The 17,045-nt window shown below is 39.2% G+C and overlaps 1 protein-coding gene across 1 annotated transcript in view; it reads right to left on the reverse strand.

Moving 5' to 3' along the window:
• Positions 1-1,480: 1,480 nt before the first annotated feature.
• Positions 1,481-17,045, reverse strand: part of LOC130705517 (basic salivary proline-rich protein 4-like) — a 291,406-nt gene continuing 275,841 nt past the window's right edge. Inside the window, exon 3 of the mRNA XM_057531911.1 lies at positions 1,481-1,596. Coding sequence (XP_057387894.1) covers positions 1,482-1,596 — 115 coding nt within the window. The 3' untranslated portion in view covers position 1,481. The remainder of the gene's footprint in view (positions 1,597-17,045) is intronic.

Here is a 17,045-nt window from a genome sequence, read left to right on the forward strand (position 1 = left end):
TGGGGACGCCAGAATATTATTCTTGTATTTCACTGGAACTATTTATGCTGAGCTGCTTTCACTTACTACCTCCTGCGCTGCCACCTGCCAGAAGCAGCCTGCCTCATCGGAGCGCCGTCTGCTACTGCTGGAGCATGAGGGCCTTGGCCTCCCTGCGAAGGTGCTGTATGTTGGCACTACGGGCCAGCAACCCCTCATGCTTGAACGTAGTTGGCACCCACAGGATGAACAGGAGTCATTTATTTTCTGGTCCAAGTATTCTAGCTAAACCATATCTACTTACTATGAAATCACAAAGTGATAGACAAAATATGCAGCCTTTTCTGAAATGAATATATCTCTCTATTTAGAGAGTAATGCGTAATTTATTGGTGAGCTAGCATAGGGCTATAATGTGTGTGTCTGTGTGTGTGATAATGTCAGCTTTATTTTTACTTCTATCAAAATGTATTTAAGTGTATTTTGGAGACAGAGTGAAAGGGACTTTGAAAAGCATCTTCCCAATCTTTTGAGGCAAATTAGTAGAAGGTGAAGAGAAGAGCTATAGGTAAAAACAGGAATAAAATAGGTTTTTTGATAAATTTTGACCACTACTCTGGTTAGGTCTAGACAAACTTCAACCTCAACAGTGAGCCTATGGCAGTTTGGAAAAGTTAACTGTATTCAGTTTTTCCCCAGCTTTGGATTCCTGAATGCAGAAAAAAATAATACTTCTACAAATGATCATTCACTTCTGCTATCACTTATTTGACTATAAACATCTAAATGAGAATGAAATCTTTGATTTTGTGATGTTTGGTGTTTTCTAACAAAAGCAGTCATCTGCTGACTGCAGATAGTGGTGGTTTATGACCCAAAAGGGAGACTTCTTTTTCCAACATTCAGTTCTGTCACTTAGCATCCTAAAGTTTCCTCTGTACAAGGTGCAAAGACATTGATTAATTTGGATAGACTTTCTGTTACAATAAATAGACCAAAGATCACTAATGGCGTATGCAGAATAGAAGTTTATTTTTCATTTCTATAAAGAGTCCAAGACAGATCTAGATAAGTAGGGGAGCTCTACTTGACACAGTAATTTTATGACATTTGGCAAGGGTGCTGCTGACTTTTGATGACTTTGTGGATGTCACATCCAACAGCAGGGAGGCTCTCTCATGAGAGGATTTTATGACCAGGCTTGGAAGAGGCACATTTTGAGTGAGTTACTTCTCTCATACTATTGGCTGAAAGTTAGTCATGTGGTCTTAACTGCAAAGGGGGCTGGGAAATGTAGTCTAGCTGTGTGTCCCAGCAGAAGAGTACATCTCTGCCACACTATCTTTCCTCAGTCACTAGGATAGGAAGAATACGAGGACACAATCAACTATAATATGAGGTGGAAAGTTGAAATTCTACATAGTAAATAATTGGTAAGTATGTACATTCAAGGCCGTGTGCTCGCACCAAATAGAATACAAAAGATGAATAGACGCTGGAGTTTACAATTTAGGAGGAGGGATACTGTAGTCATACTGGCAGCGCTGGGATGAAAACAACATGAGAGCAGGGCTCTTGTCTGAACTGTTTCCAGGTGAGTCCTCGATGTCCAGCACACTGCATGACGTATATTAGAATTTAGTAAATATGTGATAAATAACGAATGAATTCTAAGTCAAGGTAGATCATCCCTCAAATTAAAAAAAAAAAAAAAGGATAGAATAGACATGATTGTATTAAATTAGCTTTTAGAGCTGACATCACAACCACACAAAAGAAGGCAGCTAAAATCATTTACTAATGCTGAATTTTAAAAAAATTATCAAGGACATGGTTTTTCTTCTTCTTAATGAAAACAAACTTTTCTGGACCTTGACTCTACCTTTCATGCAAACTGAGAAGCCTCCCGTGGAGGTGCTATAATGAAGGTAACTTACTCAGTGTTTTCAGGCAATAAGAGTCTTCTTTTATCACTTACCACATCAATAATATTTAAAGGACCCTCTAAAGACATACTTATTTGTAGACAAATGAGGTAATAAGAATTTCTTTTACTTAAACATGGCTACAGACTGGATTTATCTCCCCAGTATGGGTCATTACCAATGTCATAAGTGTTTCCAGAAAAGTCTTCTGCCATCATTACCAAGTCTTTATTAGCACTTGCAGTGTGGGAAATGTGACAACAGATTTTCTGCTCAAGTCTGGATATTTCTCATCATCCCATAGCCTCAGTGACCCCAGCTCCAAGACCCTCTTTGTGCTTTCCAGATTCTAAAAGGTGTTCACTCTACTTTCTAAGCAAGAATTGTTAGGTCCGTGGTACCATAATCCATTGCACTCAGGAAACACATGGTTTGAAGTTGTGGGTGTCATTGGAATGAAGGAATAAGGATCAGAATTTGGGAAATTTAATCTAACTATTTCTTCATTTGTCTCTAGAATATACCACGCATGGAATTTGTATGATTCCATTCAGGATGGAGTTGAGAAGTGTTTTCAGTTTGGAGTTGAATGTGAAGTTTATTTCAAAGTGACTAAATTAAACCTTCAAATGGCTGCTTTGGGATTTTGATACAAAATAATCTCATTCATTGAAATTTGGTCAATAAAAAGAAAAATCACTTTTAACTATCCAAGCTGATTCAAGCCTTGCTGACTCTGTATGTTTGTGTCTTTGCTCAGGGCTGTCTCTCTTAGAAATCCTACTGTTCCACATCTTTGTCTGACCACATCCTGTCTGCTGGGCAAGGCTCATGGTAAATGCCTCCACCTTTCCCAAAGTCTTTCCAGATTGATCTCTTCCTCTTTTAAATATGGTTCAATCCTGTTTGACAGTTATTTGCCTAATTCTCCCTCACCCTGTTACATCATAAAGTCTTTGTGGACAGGCATTGTTTCTTCATCTTTTCCTTTCTCCCAGAATCTAATCACTGAACCTGTCATATAATAGTGATGCACATACGTGGTCAATTGAACTGAAGCAAAAGGATTTGTATTTGAAATGTGGACAGTTTTAAAAATTCAAGAACACAGACTTATGGGGTCCTCATTAGTAAATCTAATTACAGCTCCGGGTTCTGATTACACTTATTGGGGTAAAATGTTGACTGTCCTTGTTTGTACTGCTGAAAGAAAGACGTGAAACTGTGTACTCAGGACAGCCAAAGGGAGAAATACCATGGAAATTCCAACCATACGCTAAAGAAGCAGCAGCTCTTGATGGGTATTTCTATGACATTTTTTCCTCAATAAAGCACACCTGAAGGATGTGAAGCTCTCCCATTAGTGGCAGTTGTTGAGTAATGACTCTCAAATGGAGAGACACACACCCTATCAAGGGGCATATCAGATTCACTTTTGTGTTTTTCATTTGTTTCCCATATGCATATGTAGTCCACAGGCACAACTGTAGAGTATATGCTACATTGAATATCATTTTCACACTTTATATCACATAACAAACAATATTACAAGAATCTGATAATATTGGCTTTGTTCTGTTTATTTAGAGTCCAGCACTCTGGTTTCCCATGTTCTGTGTATGAATGTGAAGGAATGAAGTGCAACTAAAATAATTATTCATCACAATATCTTCTTGCAAATCAATTTTTTTAACTCCACTTCTTAATTCTGCCTTCTAACCTGTCCTATTGACTGAACTAAGATTTCTCTCTGGGATTTCAATGAATATTCCAATCCTCACTTCTGTAACTTCCTTGGAATATAGTTAAGTCTATGGTTTCTTCTTTGCTTCTTCCATCAATACAAGGTGGTACAGTCATTAAAAGCAGCGTTTGGCAAACTACAGCCTGTGGGCTCAGTCCCACAGCCCGTTTTTGTTTAATAAAGTCTTATTGGAAAAGAGCCAAACCCATTTGATTATGTATTGTCTACAGCTGCTTTTATCCTACAACTGCATGGTTGAGTAGTTGCAAGAAAGACCATATGACCCACGAAACCTAAAATATTTATTTTTCTGATTCTTTACAGAAAAAGTTTCTGAGCTCTAGTTAAGAGCATAGATTCTAGAGACAGGCTGCCTAGGTTCAAATCCCAACTCTACCACTTTTTATTTACTTTTATTTTTTTAAATTTAATTTAATTTTTTTTTATATAGCAGGTTCTTATTAGTCATCCATTTTATATGTATCAGTGTATACATGTCAATCCCAATCTCCCAGTTCATCACACCACCACCACCACCCCCTGCTGCTTTCCCCCCTTGGTGTCCATATGTCTGTTCCCTACATCTGTGTCTCTTATTTCTGCCCTGCAAACTGGTTCATCTATACCATTTTCTAGGTTCCACATATATGTGTTAATATATGATCTTTGCTTTTCTCTTTCTGACTTACTTCACTCTGTATGACAGTCTCTAGATGCATCCACGTCTCTACAAATGACCCAATTTCATTCCTTTTTATGGCTGAGTAATATTCCATTGTATATATGTACCACATCTTCTTTATCCATTCGTCTGTTGATGGACACTTAGGTTGCTTCCATGACCTGGCTACTGTAAATAGTGCTGCAATGAAACTTCCAAACTTGGGGTGCATGTGTCTTTTTGAATTATGGTTTTCTCAGGGTATATGCCCAGTAGTGGGATTGCTGGGTCATATGGTAATTCTATTTTTAGTTTTTTAAGGAACCTCCATACTGTTCTCCATAGTGGCTGTATCAATTTACATTCCCACCAACAGTGCAAGAGGGTTCCCTTTTCTCCACACCCTCTCCAACATTAGTTGTCTGTAGCTTTTCTGATGATGCCCATCCTAACTGGTGTGAGGTGATACCTCATTGTAGTAAAGGTAGAAAAAGAGAACATACTGTGTGATTCCATTTACATAAAATTCTAGAAAAAGCAAACTATAGTGACAGAAAGAAGGTAAATGATTGCTTGAGAAGGGGTGGAGATTGCAATGAATTATAAAGAGGCACAAGAAAACTTGTGGGGATGGAAATGTGTGTAGTTTTGACTGGAGTCTGGTTTCATGGGTGTATATGTATGTCAGAAGTGGTCAAATTACCCGATCTGTATAGCAGCAGTTTATTTTACTTCGATCATATCTCAAAAAGTTGGGAAGTGTTCCTCAATTAATACTAATTATATACTAACAAACTGGTCTCTTATTCCTTTTTTGGGTGGCAAGGCATTTGGTATTTTTCCCTTTTCCTCTTCTCCTGGAATGTCCTTCACCTCCCAATTTTCATCAATCTTTAACTTAAAAAACTCCATACATTTGATTAATCTTCTTATTTTAGAAACTTTATATTCTACTTCTGCTGTTCTGATGTCAACATTTTTCTGATAGTATTTGTAATACTTCTCATTCCACTAGTGGTGAGTGTTTGGTTCCTACTTTAGTGTTTATAGCCTGTTCTGTTAAATCACAGCTTCCTCAATTATGACTTCCTCCAGTCATGTCTCAATGATGTGAACGATGTGGAGAATAATTTTTGCAGACAAGGTGGTATATTTTCCAACCATTGACAAATCTGAGAATACCCCCCCTTTTTTTTCATATATGAATGACAAGTTGGAAAGGGAGAGGAAAGGAAAATACATTTAAATATCTACTATATTTTAAGCACTTGAAAAAGCCATTGTCTCATCTATTTCTTCTATCAACCCTGTGAGATAAGTATTATCTCTATTTTACAAGTGAAAAATTGTTAATGCTTGGAAAGATGAAGTATTTTGTTTATATACGTAGTAAATCAAAGAACAAGGGACATGATTTGAACCCTGGTTGTTGTACTCCAACCCCTGCTCTTTCCTCTCCATCACACTTCACCACGATTTGTTTTCACATGTAGAGGTATTGATCGGTCAGTCCTTGCCTTCCTCAGGCCCTCTCAGCATCAGGCACGGATGTCTTCATCCTGCTGACTCAGAACCACTCACAGATCCTCACCAGGCAATCTGTTAGCAGCCTCTCAACTAGAAGAAGCTGGAACAATAATAGCCATCATTCATGGAGCATCTGCAGTGCTAGGTATGGTGCCAAGTGTTTTACTATTTAGGTACATACTTTCTGTTTTCCAGATGAAAAAACCGAGACTGCCTATTATCATCTAGGTGGTCGGTGGTAGAGGCAGGATTAGCCTGTGTCTCTGCAACTCCAAAGCCCATGTCTTAACCAACATGTTACTTTGCGTTCATAGAGTCAGTAGCTGGTGTCCGTGGGCACACATATGCCTACCTAATCAAATTCTTATTTTCCATAGTGTTGGCTTATGAAGACTGATTGAATCTCTACCTTGGCTCTCTCATGAGCTCTCAGTTCCTCCTGTTGAGTTTGGAAGTTTACCCTGCATCTCAGCGTGTTTTGTTGAATGTCATGTCTGACCTGCTTTCTTTCCATTATTTTTCACTGTGCCGTACACCTTCAACCATTGACTGGCAGCACTGGATCTGGTACATGTTGCTACCTGCTTGTCTTCTAGTATCTCCACTGGCTAGAATTTTTCTTTCCGTGATATAACTCCCAGATTGGACTAGCTTGAATGTCATGCTGAGACACCATTTGATCTCCACAGCCAAGTTGAGTCTCCTTGCCTTTGTTCTCCATGTAGTCAGTGTACATGAGAGAAATAAGTTTTCCTGATAATTTGAAGATAAGATGACCCTAGAGCATGACTAGTAATAATGAACCCCAAAGCTATTTAAAGCAGAAATACACATAGATTCTACCTGTCAGTGGGTTCACAAGGATGACTGGTCCTAGAGAAATATCAGTACAATTATTTGTAAAGTGAAACAAGTTCAATTAAATTGTGCATTGAGAGAGAAAGAGAAAGTAGTAATCTACAAGGTATCTAGGATAGGAAAATCCAACACACAAGAATTTGTCATTGTTTATCCAGCATTAACAAAAGGGGAAAGACAAAAATATCTGGTCATTCCATTGAGGGCTTGAGGTAGTTCATCAGGGTTTACCCCGTCTTGATGAAATTACCCCTGTTGACTATGACACTTCTTTTTCTCCAATTCTAGTTACAGAAAGAACCTCCTGGTTATGAAATTAGACTCTCAAATGTCTTTAAAAAAAAATAGGTAGTCTAGAGAAGGCAAATACTACAGGCAACAGCAGAATGTTTCTTTTATTGTACATTGATAAATTGGTGTTCTCACATATATAGAAGAATATACATTAGTCCTAGGAAGCTGTTTGACTTTAGGTATTGTAACAAAATTGCATTTGAGAAACAACAAGGCAGAGGTTTAGACACTGAGATACCAGTTACTATGGTTACTATATCAAAAGTATTGCCACTTCATGGACTGTCTTCTGAGTGTCTATCCATTTTCCTTCCATTTACTACTCTCTCAGTTCTCTTAACAATGAAAATACAACCCAGTAGAACTCATGTTCCTTTCTCCACCGTGCATTGCCACTGGGGACCCTCAGTGCTTTGCACTTAGGTCCATGTGAATCATGAAGAAAGTTATGTACGGAGACATGAAAGCACATTCTGTGGATCTAAGATGAAGTATGAATTTAATTTTATTAATAACTAGATTCTAGCTTAAAATGGAATGGCATCTTATTTTGCAGTGTATCTACAGCACTGATTCTCAGATCTCACAGGGCTCTCTTGACCTGGGACTCTTTAAAAACCTCTATTAGAATATTTTTGTACTTGACTCTTCAGAGCTCTTAGTTATAATGGCAATTTAATTTTGTTTCTAGTGTTATATGACAGTGAGAATTATTAGTCTTTAATTTTGACATCATTTCTTCTTTGGAGCAGAAGTTAATCCTATGAAAGTTTTCTTTCAAACCTCAAACATAAACATCAAAAAAGAAAAATAAACTTAAATATTGAGCTAGAGAACTGTAGAGGCTGAGGGCGTCCTCTGGTCCTGCCTTTGACAGAGGCGAGGACTCAGCTGGAGGTATCACTGTGGTCAGTCCTACCCTTCTTCGGGCTGGGTCCGTTGTCTGATGCTACAGCCACCTGGCTCTGCTAGCTCCTGGCACCCACTGATTGGCTGAAAACATGAATCCTGGACAATAAATAGCACAGTGCCCCGAGAACTATCTTCAGGCACTACTTAAATGTCACTTTGACTAACTGAACAACTTGACTCAGTGCTATTTGCTTTCTAAGAGGAGAACTGAGCTTAAAGTTTCATACTGCAGTAAAGAAATCATTACCCTTCAACCTCTTTATTCCTCCTAACCCCAAACATCCCAACCATGGCATCAGCGCCCTCGGAACACTCTACCTTCTGACTGATATGATGTTACCTAGGAAAATTCAAGATTGAGGAGGAGAGAAGGAACAGGGCTGGAGAGTTTCTAATACTGTCTTTCCCTTATTAATTTTGAGATATTTCACATGCTAAGTCATTTTCATGAACACGAGGAGAAAATAGGCCTTGTTGAATGAATAAAGCCCGTTAATTGAGAGTGTAAATTCTGACAGCATGTCATGGAGTTAAATATTTGAAAATCTGAGTATAAAATAAACATGCCATTTTTCTAGGTTTCTCTTCTTACGGTATATAGCTCTACATAGCATTCATCATGTTGAAATTTATTGATATTTTGGTCTAGTTTTCAAGGATGTGAACTCCTTAAAGAAGCTCAAGACTGTTAGATCACTGGTTTATCTCCAAAGATTCACTCAATAAATGTTTATTGAATGAATCACTCTAAAAGGAATATCCTTCCAAGGCAAATAATTATAAATATTTAAACAATACCTTATTCCTAGCTTTTAAAGTAATTTCTCAACAGATTTAGTGAATGAGACAAGGCTGTTGAACAAATTATAGTATTCAACCTTAATTTTCCCATCCGTAGTGCTCTGTCTTCTTTTCGGAACTGTGTGCACTGATTTGGTAAGCTTTTCCACAAACTTCAACCTTTTGTTAATTTTTGTAAGAAAAAATTGTGGAGCGCGGTTAAAATTTGAATCATGGCATATACTTTAAGAATTCTAGCCTATGAATAACGATTTTCCTATAATATATTCGTAGTAGTTCTCAGGTTTGGAAATTTTATAAAATTATTTATCTGCTCTTTGTATTAGTATACTATTGACACCATAACACATAGCCACACGAATTTATTCTCTTATAGTTCTGGAGGTCAGAAGTTAGAAATCAGTTTCACTGAGCTGAAGTCAAGGTGCTGCAGGGCTGGTTCCTTCTGGTGTCTCCAGGAGAGAATCCACCCCTGCCTCTTCCAACTTCTGAAGGCTGCCTGCCCTCCTTCCTTCATTTTCAAAGTCAGCAGTGCAGCATCTTGCTTCTGTTATTGCATCGCCTTCTCCTGTAGTCAAATCTTCCTCTACCTTCTCTTACAAGAAAACTTAAGTTACATCTACTGCCCACCCCTATAATTCAGGATAAGCTCCGCATCTCAAGATCTTTAATCGCATCTGCCAAGTGCCTTTTGCTGTATAAGGTAACAGTCACAGCTTCCAGGAATTAGGACCTAGATATTTTGGAGGGGCTGTGAGGGTCCGTCATCCAGCCTACCTCACCCTTCTCTATTAATTTAATTTCTGTACTGAATCTATGATGCTCTTCTAATAAAAAAGTTTTAAAATATGTACTAAAACATTTATTTTTATTGATGCTATTCACTACTTTGTGTTTTAAAGAACAAAGTAATTTCAATAAAAACACGCTAAATTACATTTTCACAGGAAATGTAAAGTTTTATCAAGGTGTCATCTCCAACGTACCCTGAATCTGTTCTTAGTGGTGGGACTGTAGAAGGTTGTGGAAGGTCAAAGGGTTGGAGAGTGGGTTAGTTTAGTCAGCGTACTCTTCACACCTCAGAAAACAGCAACAGAAATTGATATTATTTCTTTCTTTCATCTGATACTTCTCCCCTTCTGTTAGCTTTTTTATTCGTGGAAGATGAAAACGTTAAAAACAGAAAACATATGTTTACTCAATTTTACATTCCCACTTGGACTGCAGCATTGTTCTGAAAATGCCACACCTTGTAGAATGTCCTTCTCTCTCTTTCCTAGGCTGGCTCTGCGCCTCTGAAAAGCTCTATCAACTGTCTCCTTCACTGATAGCACTTTCTGAGCCTTCAGAACATACCTGGGGAATGAATCCCTGTCTCGGGAAGCCTCCGTAAACCCCTCCCACATGAGCTCAGCTCACCTGACCCAGTCACCTTCCTGTCACTCATCATCCTGAATAGCAAGTACCTACGTTCATTGGTCTACCTTTTCTTCTAGATTGTGTGCACCATAAGAGTAGAGGCTGTGCCCTTCAGACTGTAATACCTAATGTTCTACCTGGCACAGAGTGGGTGTTCACTAAATGTGCGTGAATAAGTAAAGGCTCATTCAGTAACTGTATGCTGACTGAATGAAATTTCATTTACCGATGAGTTTCCTAATTTCACTAACTTTTCTAACATTGCAACTTTTGACACCTGCACATTCCATAGAGTGTGAAGTGTAGTAAGAAAATGGGGAAAGTTTCTCATTTGTCAATGTTGATATTATAAAAACATAAATCTGTAAACTATTTTATATGTTTTGGGGGTGGGACCATATGGATCACATCATGCATGAATTTGTGGTTCTGTCCAAATGGGGTAGTCAAGATGGAACAAATATGTGTCCTTATCTCTCTGCAAACAGTATCAGCCTGTCATACAGATTCCACCTAAGAACTCTGACCAAGGAACTATTTTTACATAAGGGTACTGCAGTTACATCTGTTATCACACATAGCTAAATAAAATTTTACTTCCAATGAAATCACTTATTGTTTAATGCTTTGGTAGCTAAACCAATAAATATACTTTAAAATAATCCTTGTAGAGTCTCCAAATACCGGGACTATGAGTGACTATAGAAATAATCATTGATTTTACTGTGTGTGTGTTATTTAAGATGAGGACACTATGCCGATAGGAAATTGATTTGCCCTCAAAACATAGAGTCACACCTGGAGCTAGAATCCAGTCCTCCTGCCTAGTTAGTCTATTGCCATCTCTACTACACCATAATAAAGTCATTTAAACAAAGTTTTCAAAAATCATTAGGTCTTCCCAAATTCTGAACCAGATATAGAATTTGCATTATTCTCCACCTCGTGGTGAGAAGCCGTGAAAAGAACACCAGGTTGGGATCACACAACTTGGGTACATGGGTGGAGGTTCTGCGTTGCAGCCTACAGAATTCACCCTAGCCCACAGAGGCGGAAAGGGAGGAAGTTCCCCCAAAACATTGTAAAGCAGCCCCTATGAGGCAGCTGCTGCCCCTGTCATGCTGCAGAATCAGGACTCCGCCTCTGCCTTGAACAGGAAACTGCTGAATTAGAAAACTGCTTAACAAATCAGGAAGTTGCCACCACGACTGCTGGCTCCCAAATCCTGCTGCTTCTGTCACAGTCTGGTGCCCCCAAGATGGATGCCCTGCACCCCGCCTCTCTCTCTGTGCGACTCAGATGTCACACACGTGCATCCGAATGGCAGTGCCTAAATCCTGCGCAGAACCCTCGCTTCCACAGAGGAGTCTGGGAAATGGTGTTTTCAGCATCAGAGAGGGACCCGCTAGAGTGGCTGGTGAGTGAGCCAGTCCCCGGCACCCAACTCACTGGTTTTCATCTTTCTTGGATATTCACGGGACAAATTTAACCTCTCTAAGCCCCAAATAAGACAATGGATGTGAAAGCAGTTTGTTGTAAAAGATGCAGAATGCCAGTCATTTAGTATTATTCTCCATGCTATTTGTACCCTCCTAGTTATTCCTCCCTCTGTTTAGCTTATGTGGAGTTCTAGTAGGATGAAATACAACTATCTTACTAGAATACCACTCTTTTATCCAATCCCTGAATATATCTGCCCATGAAAATAGTACCAAAGGGAATGGGGAATATGATATCTTTAGCTTGGACTTATTTCCATGGCTAAGTTTAGAAAAGTGTTTTAATGAGTGTTCTTGTTAGCAGGCTATAGCTTAATGCCATTTGGCTCTCCCTGAAGACTCTTCTAAAATTATTCCTGATCTTGAGACTTATTTTACTTTAAAGTAAGCTGGCATGCTCTGAGTCTTCAGCTGGTTCATTAATTGCCTGGTCCTCACCTTAGAAAACCTAATTGGTGTCCTTTAGCAAAATTTTGGCTTATTAAGAATATTTTAAGACCACATTGAGGATCTAACTTGACGGCCTGGGGAAACAGACCCTCCATATGGACACTCACCATTTTCTAGTGGTCTGGGCTGTTTTGTGCCCTCTCTGATGGTCCATCTTGATCTCAGGTTGCTGCCCTTTCTTCACACCTGCCTTCCACCACATTCCCACAGTCTTTGCCATGACCTCCCTCAATTATTTTTATTTCTAGGGCTATGTAAAATAAAAATGTCAAGTACATCCCTATATACGCTCTTTAAATTCTCTTGGATAATGAGCCATCGTTCTTGTAAGTGAGAAAGATAATCACTGATTCATTTTGTGGGGAAAACATGACACAAATTAATTTTCAGCATTGGCAGGTATTTGTACTTAACACTTCTCTGTGCTTAAAATAATACTTCTTGCCATTTGAAAAATGTATTCAACATCATAATTTGTAAATATTGCTTGTAAGGATTATAAAACTTCCTGTAAAATGTAGGTTATCTCAACTGTGATTGCACAGCGATAATCTGAACGCTTTCTGATGGTGCTCTGGTCCTTGGACAGTCTCACTGGCCTTCCACTCCCATGTGTATAAAACGAGAGGAGCTTCATGTCTAACGTTCTAACAGGCTATGAATCAATGAATATTTAGGTACCCAGTTAAATGCGATGGCTCTTGCAGACCTCACCAATCCATCCCTAGATGAGGATGTTAGGATGGAGGACTACAGAGGGCATGAGTAAACCCTCTTTTCTCTCTTTCTCCTCCTTCTCCTCTGCCCTCCTTCCCTGCACTAATAGATTTTAAGGTGAAAAAGGTAGACCCTGAAGGGTGGTCTTTCTTTACACGATCAGAGCAGGAGGTGGGCAGGGCCTTAAAGAGGTGAGAGTGGAATTGTTTTTGAGTCTTACTTTTCCTTAAAGGAAGTCACAGGGCATACCTCACCAGAACATGTCAGCAGGGCGAGTTTACACTTTCTTCCTTAGCCTGGTAGCTCATCACGAGCAGTTACATATTCAAATGAATCTGTCAGGGACAAGAATCTGGTGCTTGAGTTCCTACTCGGCCGATGACATTGATTTGTGAGCATAATGCTCGGCTGCGGGATGTGTGACAGATAAATTTTATCAAAATTAAGGCACAATTAAACATTTCATCTTCCTAATTACTGGCTGTAGATTCAGCCTGATGACCATGTGCTGTAAGGAATCAGCGACCATTACACATTTTAATGGAGCACAGCTGTCTTACAGCTTGGTAATATTTGCACAGTGCCACAGAACTGTAATTTATGATAAAAAGAAAAAATGTGTATTGGCGCTTTTTTGCCAAAATAGATTAAGGATTCATATACTTTAATGAGATTTGGACCTGGTCTTGGATTATCGTTATAAATGATTTATGTGCATGTTGGTGGACCCCTGGAGTTCAGAGTTGATTTGTGTTTGGGTCTACCAATATGGAATTCAATATTTATTCTTGAGCCAATATCTATCACTTTCCCCCTTTTCTCTTTCTTGTGTGTCTTGCATTTCTTTTGCCTCTCACAAAGAAGGACAGATGGGAAGGGAAACAAAGCAAAAAGGCAATGGCAGCAAGGGCCTTGTTGAAAAAAACTGTAGCTTCCTTAAACCTCATGGGGAGCAAGTTTAGGGAAGGGAGGAGATGCTGCTCGCGGCAGAAGCAGAGGCAAACCGTGGGCCCCGCTTCGCCAGCCCCGGCCTTAGGTGCAGCCACGAAACTCCACGCCCGCGGGGGCAGATGGACCCACAGGGAGCAAGGCTGACTGTGGAAATGGCCTCTGCTCTTCTGAGAACGGGGATGACTGACGGTTAAACTCTCCTCCTCTGTTTCTTCATTTATAGAATGGGGTGGGGTGGGGGGAAAGACTCGTTTCACCCCATTAACTGGAATTCATAACAGTACAATTGAGGATGATTATCAGTTATTTATAATTATAAAAGGCGACATGGCAGAGTTGCATCTCCTTACTACTACTGTAAGGGCTTCTGGGCTGTGAATTTGACACCACTTGCTGTTAATCACTGTTGGTATATGTCTCTTTATCATCATTCTTACTGAAAAAAAAACCCACTTAAAAGTGCATATACTTGTGAATGAACTGCTTTCAACAGATTGGTCACCAGTAGGGTCATGAGTAGTCCAAAAATGTACGTGGAAAGTGTACGTAAACTGTCTGTGCCTGGTGCATACTTGTTGTTAATAAATTGGGGAGTGAATGTAACGTGTTATATCTGCTTAGTAATTATTATGATGATTAAATTTGTCCAGGCACGTTGATGCCATCATCTCCAATCCTCCTGATATGAAAAAGATGCCTATCTCTTCAGAAATATGTCTTTTCAGAAAGCACACTGTGGAGGAGAGAAAAAGGCGAGATACCAGAATCTACATGAATCTGCTCAATTTAGGTGTTAACTTGCCTACTGAAAACAGAGAACATATCCTAATGAATTCAGAAGGCCTAAATATATATCTGCAACAGGGAAAGAAGAGCCCATCTTTTGATCATCCCGATCTTCTCCAGGCTTGATTTATTCCGGCGCTCAGATGCTGGAATGTTTCGTACTGTACCAGGTTGCATGTGCTTGTACACTAATTCTCAATTGCCGTATGCAGTTTGTGACAGCCATCTGCTTCGACCTCCCTTTGAGTTCTTTCTCCCACTCAGCCCAGCTGAAGTAAAAATATGGACAGAAACAACTTCTGGGAGATGAAAAAGTTAACAGGAGAGTGAAAGTTACGCTGTGGGTCTGCCTTTCGCACGGATGTGCTCCTGCACGTATGCTCCACTTATCAAATATTTGAAGTGCAAAGCCTGACACTTAGCAGAAAGCTGTAAGAAATGCCATGTTTCCTCTGACAGTCTTGGCTGTGGAGGAAAGGTAATAATAAAATATGTACATCTAGCGCACATGCCAACGCTGGGCCCACTGGTGCTACTCCAGCACCTAGACTCACAGTATGTAGCCCCTTGTCACTTACCAGAGGGTGGGGGCCGGTGTGGGGGGGCTCGGGAGTGGGCGGTGCACGGGAGGGGGACGGAGGAAGAGATAGGCGAGCAGATTTGAAAATGCCTGAAAAAATCAACACCACATTTTGGAGTTTGATTTGGAAAGGAGGGTTGATGTATATCTCCTAAAAATTATTGACTTGGAATACAGGAGAAAGAACCCCCATAATTATGGAGCTCGGATTTCATATCTTTGTGCGTGGAGCATGAAGAGAGAAAACAGGGAGAGGTGTCTGAGAATTTTAAAAACAGACATTAAGTTTGTGTATTTGTGTTTGACAGAGAGATTTTTAAAAAGCGCTTGAGTTACTAGAAAACGTACCGCTGTCATGGAAGTGGTTGTATTTATTGTAAGTCATCAAATCAAAGGCACCACCAATTATATCAGACCTGATCTCATGAATGCTGAAATGTAAAATAATCATGTCTTAAAATCAATGAAGGATCAGTGAAGAGTAATCTATCTATGTATCATCTATCTATCATCTATCTATCTATCTATCTATCTATCTATCTATCTATCTATCTATCATCTATCCATCATCTCTTTCTGTCATCTATCTGTATCTATATACTACATCTAATCTGTATCTGTATCTCCTAAAGTGATCAAAGGGTCAAAGTATGGTATCTAGACCTTTCATACCATGACCATGTGTCTAACTATACAAACAAAAGAAAAATGACCTTGGGACCATAAGAAGAATGGATGATATGGGACATTTATGGGAGAAGAAGAAGGAAAGAAGAAATAACAGGAGGATGAGAGAGGAGGAAAGAAAAAGCTGGATATGTAGAGAGAAGACTGGAAGAGCATCTGGGTAATGCTGGTATATTCAGAAGACTGCCATCATAGCCTCTGTCTTCCCAAATCATTAATATGTCTACAGGAAAAGCACAAAGCGAGACCATGGGATGAAATTGGCAGATAAAGAAAAAAGAAATGTCTTGGATATAGCGCTGATGAGTTTCAGATGGAATCAAATATAAAGCCTGGTGAATCATTACTAAAATGGGCAGAATACAAGTTCAGTGTGTTCTTGTGCCGTCTGAAACACCAGATTCTGTCTAATTATAATTGATCAATTCTTAAAGCCACAAGTCATACAAATATTGTTTGTTTCATTTTACCTTTCCCTTTAAACGTAGTATTTTATCAGAAGAATTTCAGTAAAACTCTATCAGAATCAGATTGTATGGCCAGAATACATTACCTTACAATTATTGAGAGCATTTTAGAATCCTTTTAAGAAATCCAGAGGTTATAGTTAATGATCAATTATGTAATGGTTAGGAGCATGGACTTTAGAATCAGACTGGGTTAAAATTCAGGTAGAGTTTTGCCTCTGCCATTTATTAGCTTATGAACTTAAGCCTCAGTTTCTCTATTTGTGGAATGACTAAAAAGAGCACCTATCTTATTGTTGTTAGGCTAAAGTGAGAAATGTAAATCACCTAACACACTGGTTAGTACATAGTAAATACTCGATAAATGATAGTTACTGCTATTACTGTCAAAAGTCTGGAGGGAACAAATGAAAAAAAGCTTCATGGGGTTGGGAAGGGAAATGCTGAGGAATGACCAAGGACAGTTTGTGGCGAATGGGGCAGAGTTCTTTCTCGGGAAGATAGGGACGTGAGACGTTAAATCTGGTCATTTGAGAAAATGTGATCTTTTGTCATCATATGATGGTGAAGCTTAAATATAAGGAAAACACATGCCATTGATTCTTCTGCAAATATTCTGTGAAACCATAGCACGTGTTTCCATTACTGGAAATGTAATTGCTCCTCTACCAAGCAGAACTGGTTTATCTTATGGTTTATCTTAAGCTTTTTGCTACTTTTATTCATTAATGCTCGAGATCACCTGAAACATATGTGTGTGTGAATACACACATATTACATATGTGAAT

This window comes from Balaenoptera acutorostrata, chromosome 17 (assembly GCF_949987535.1).
Source record: "Balaenoptera acutorostrata chromosome 17, mBalAcu1.1, whole genome shotgun sequence".
In the NCBI taxonomy this organism is placed as follows: Eukaryota; Metazoa; Chordata; class Mammalia; order Artiodactyla; family Balaenopteridae; genus Balaenoptera; species Balaenoptera acutorostrata.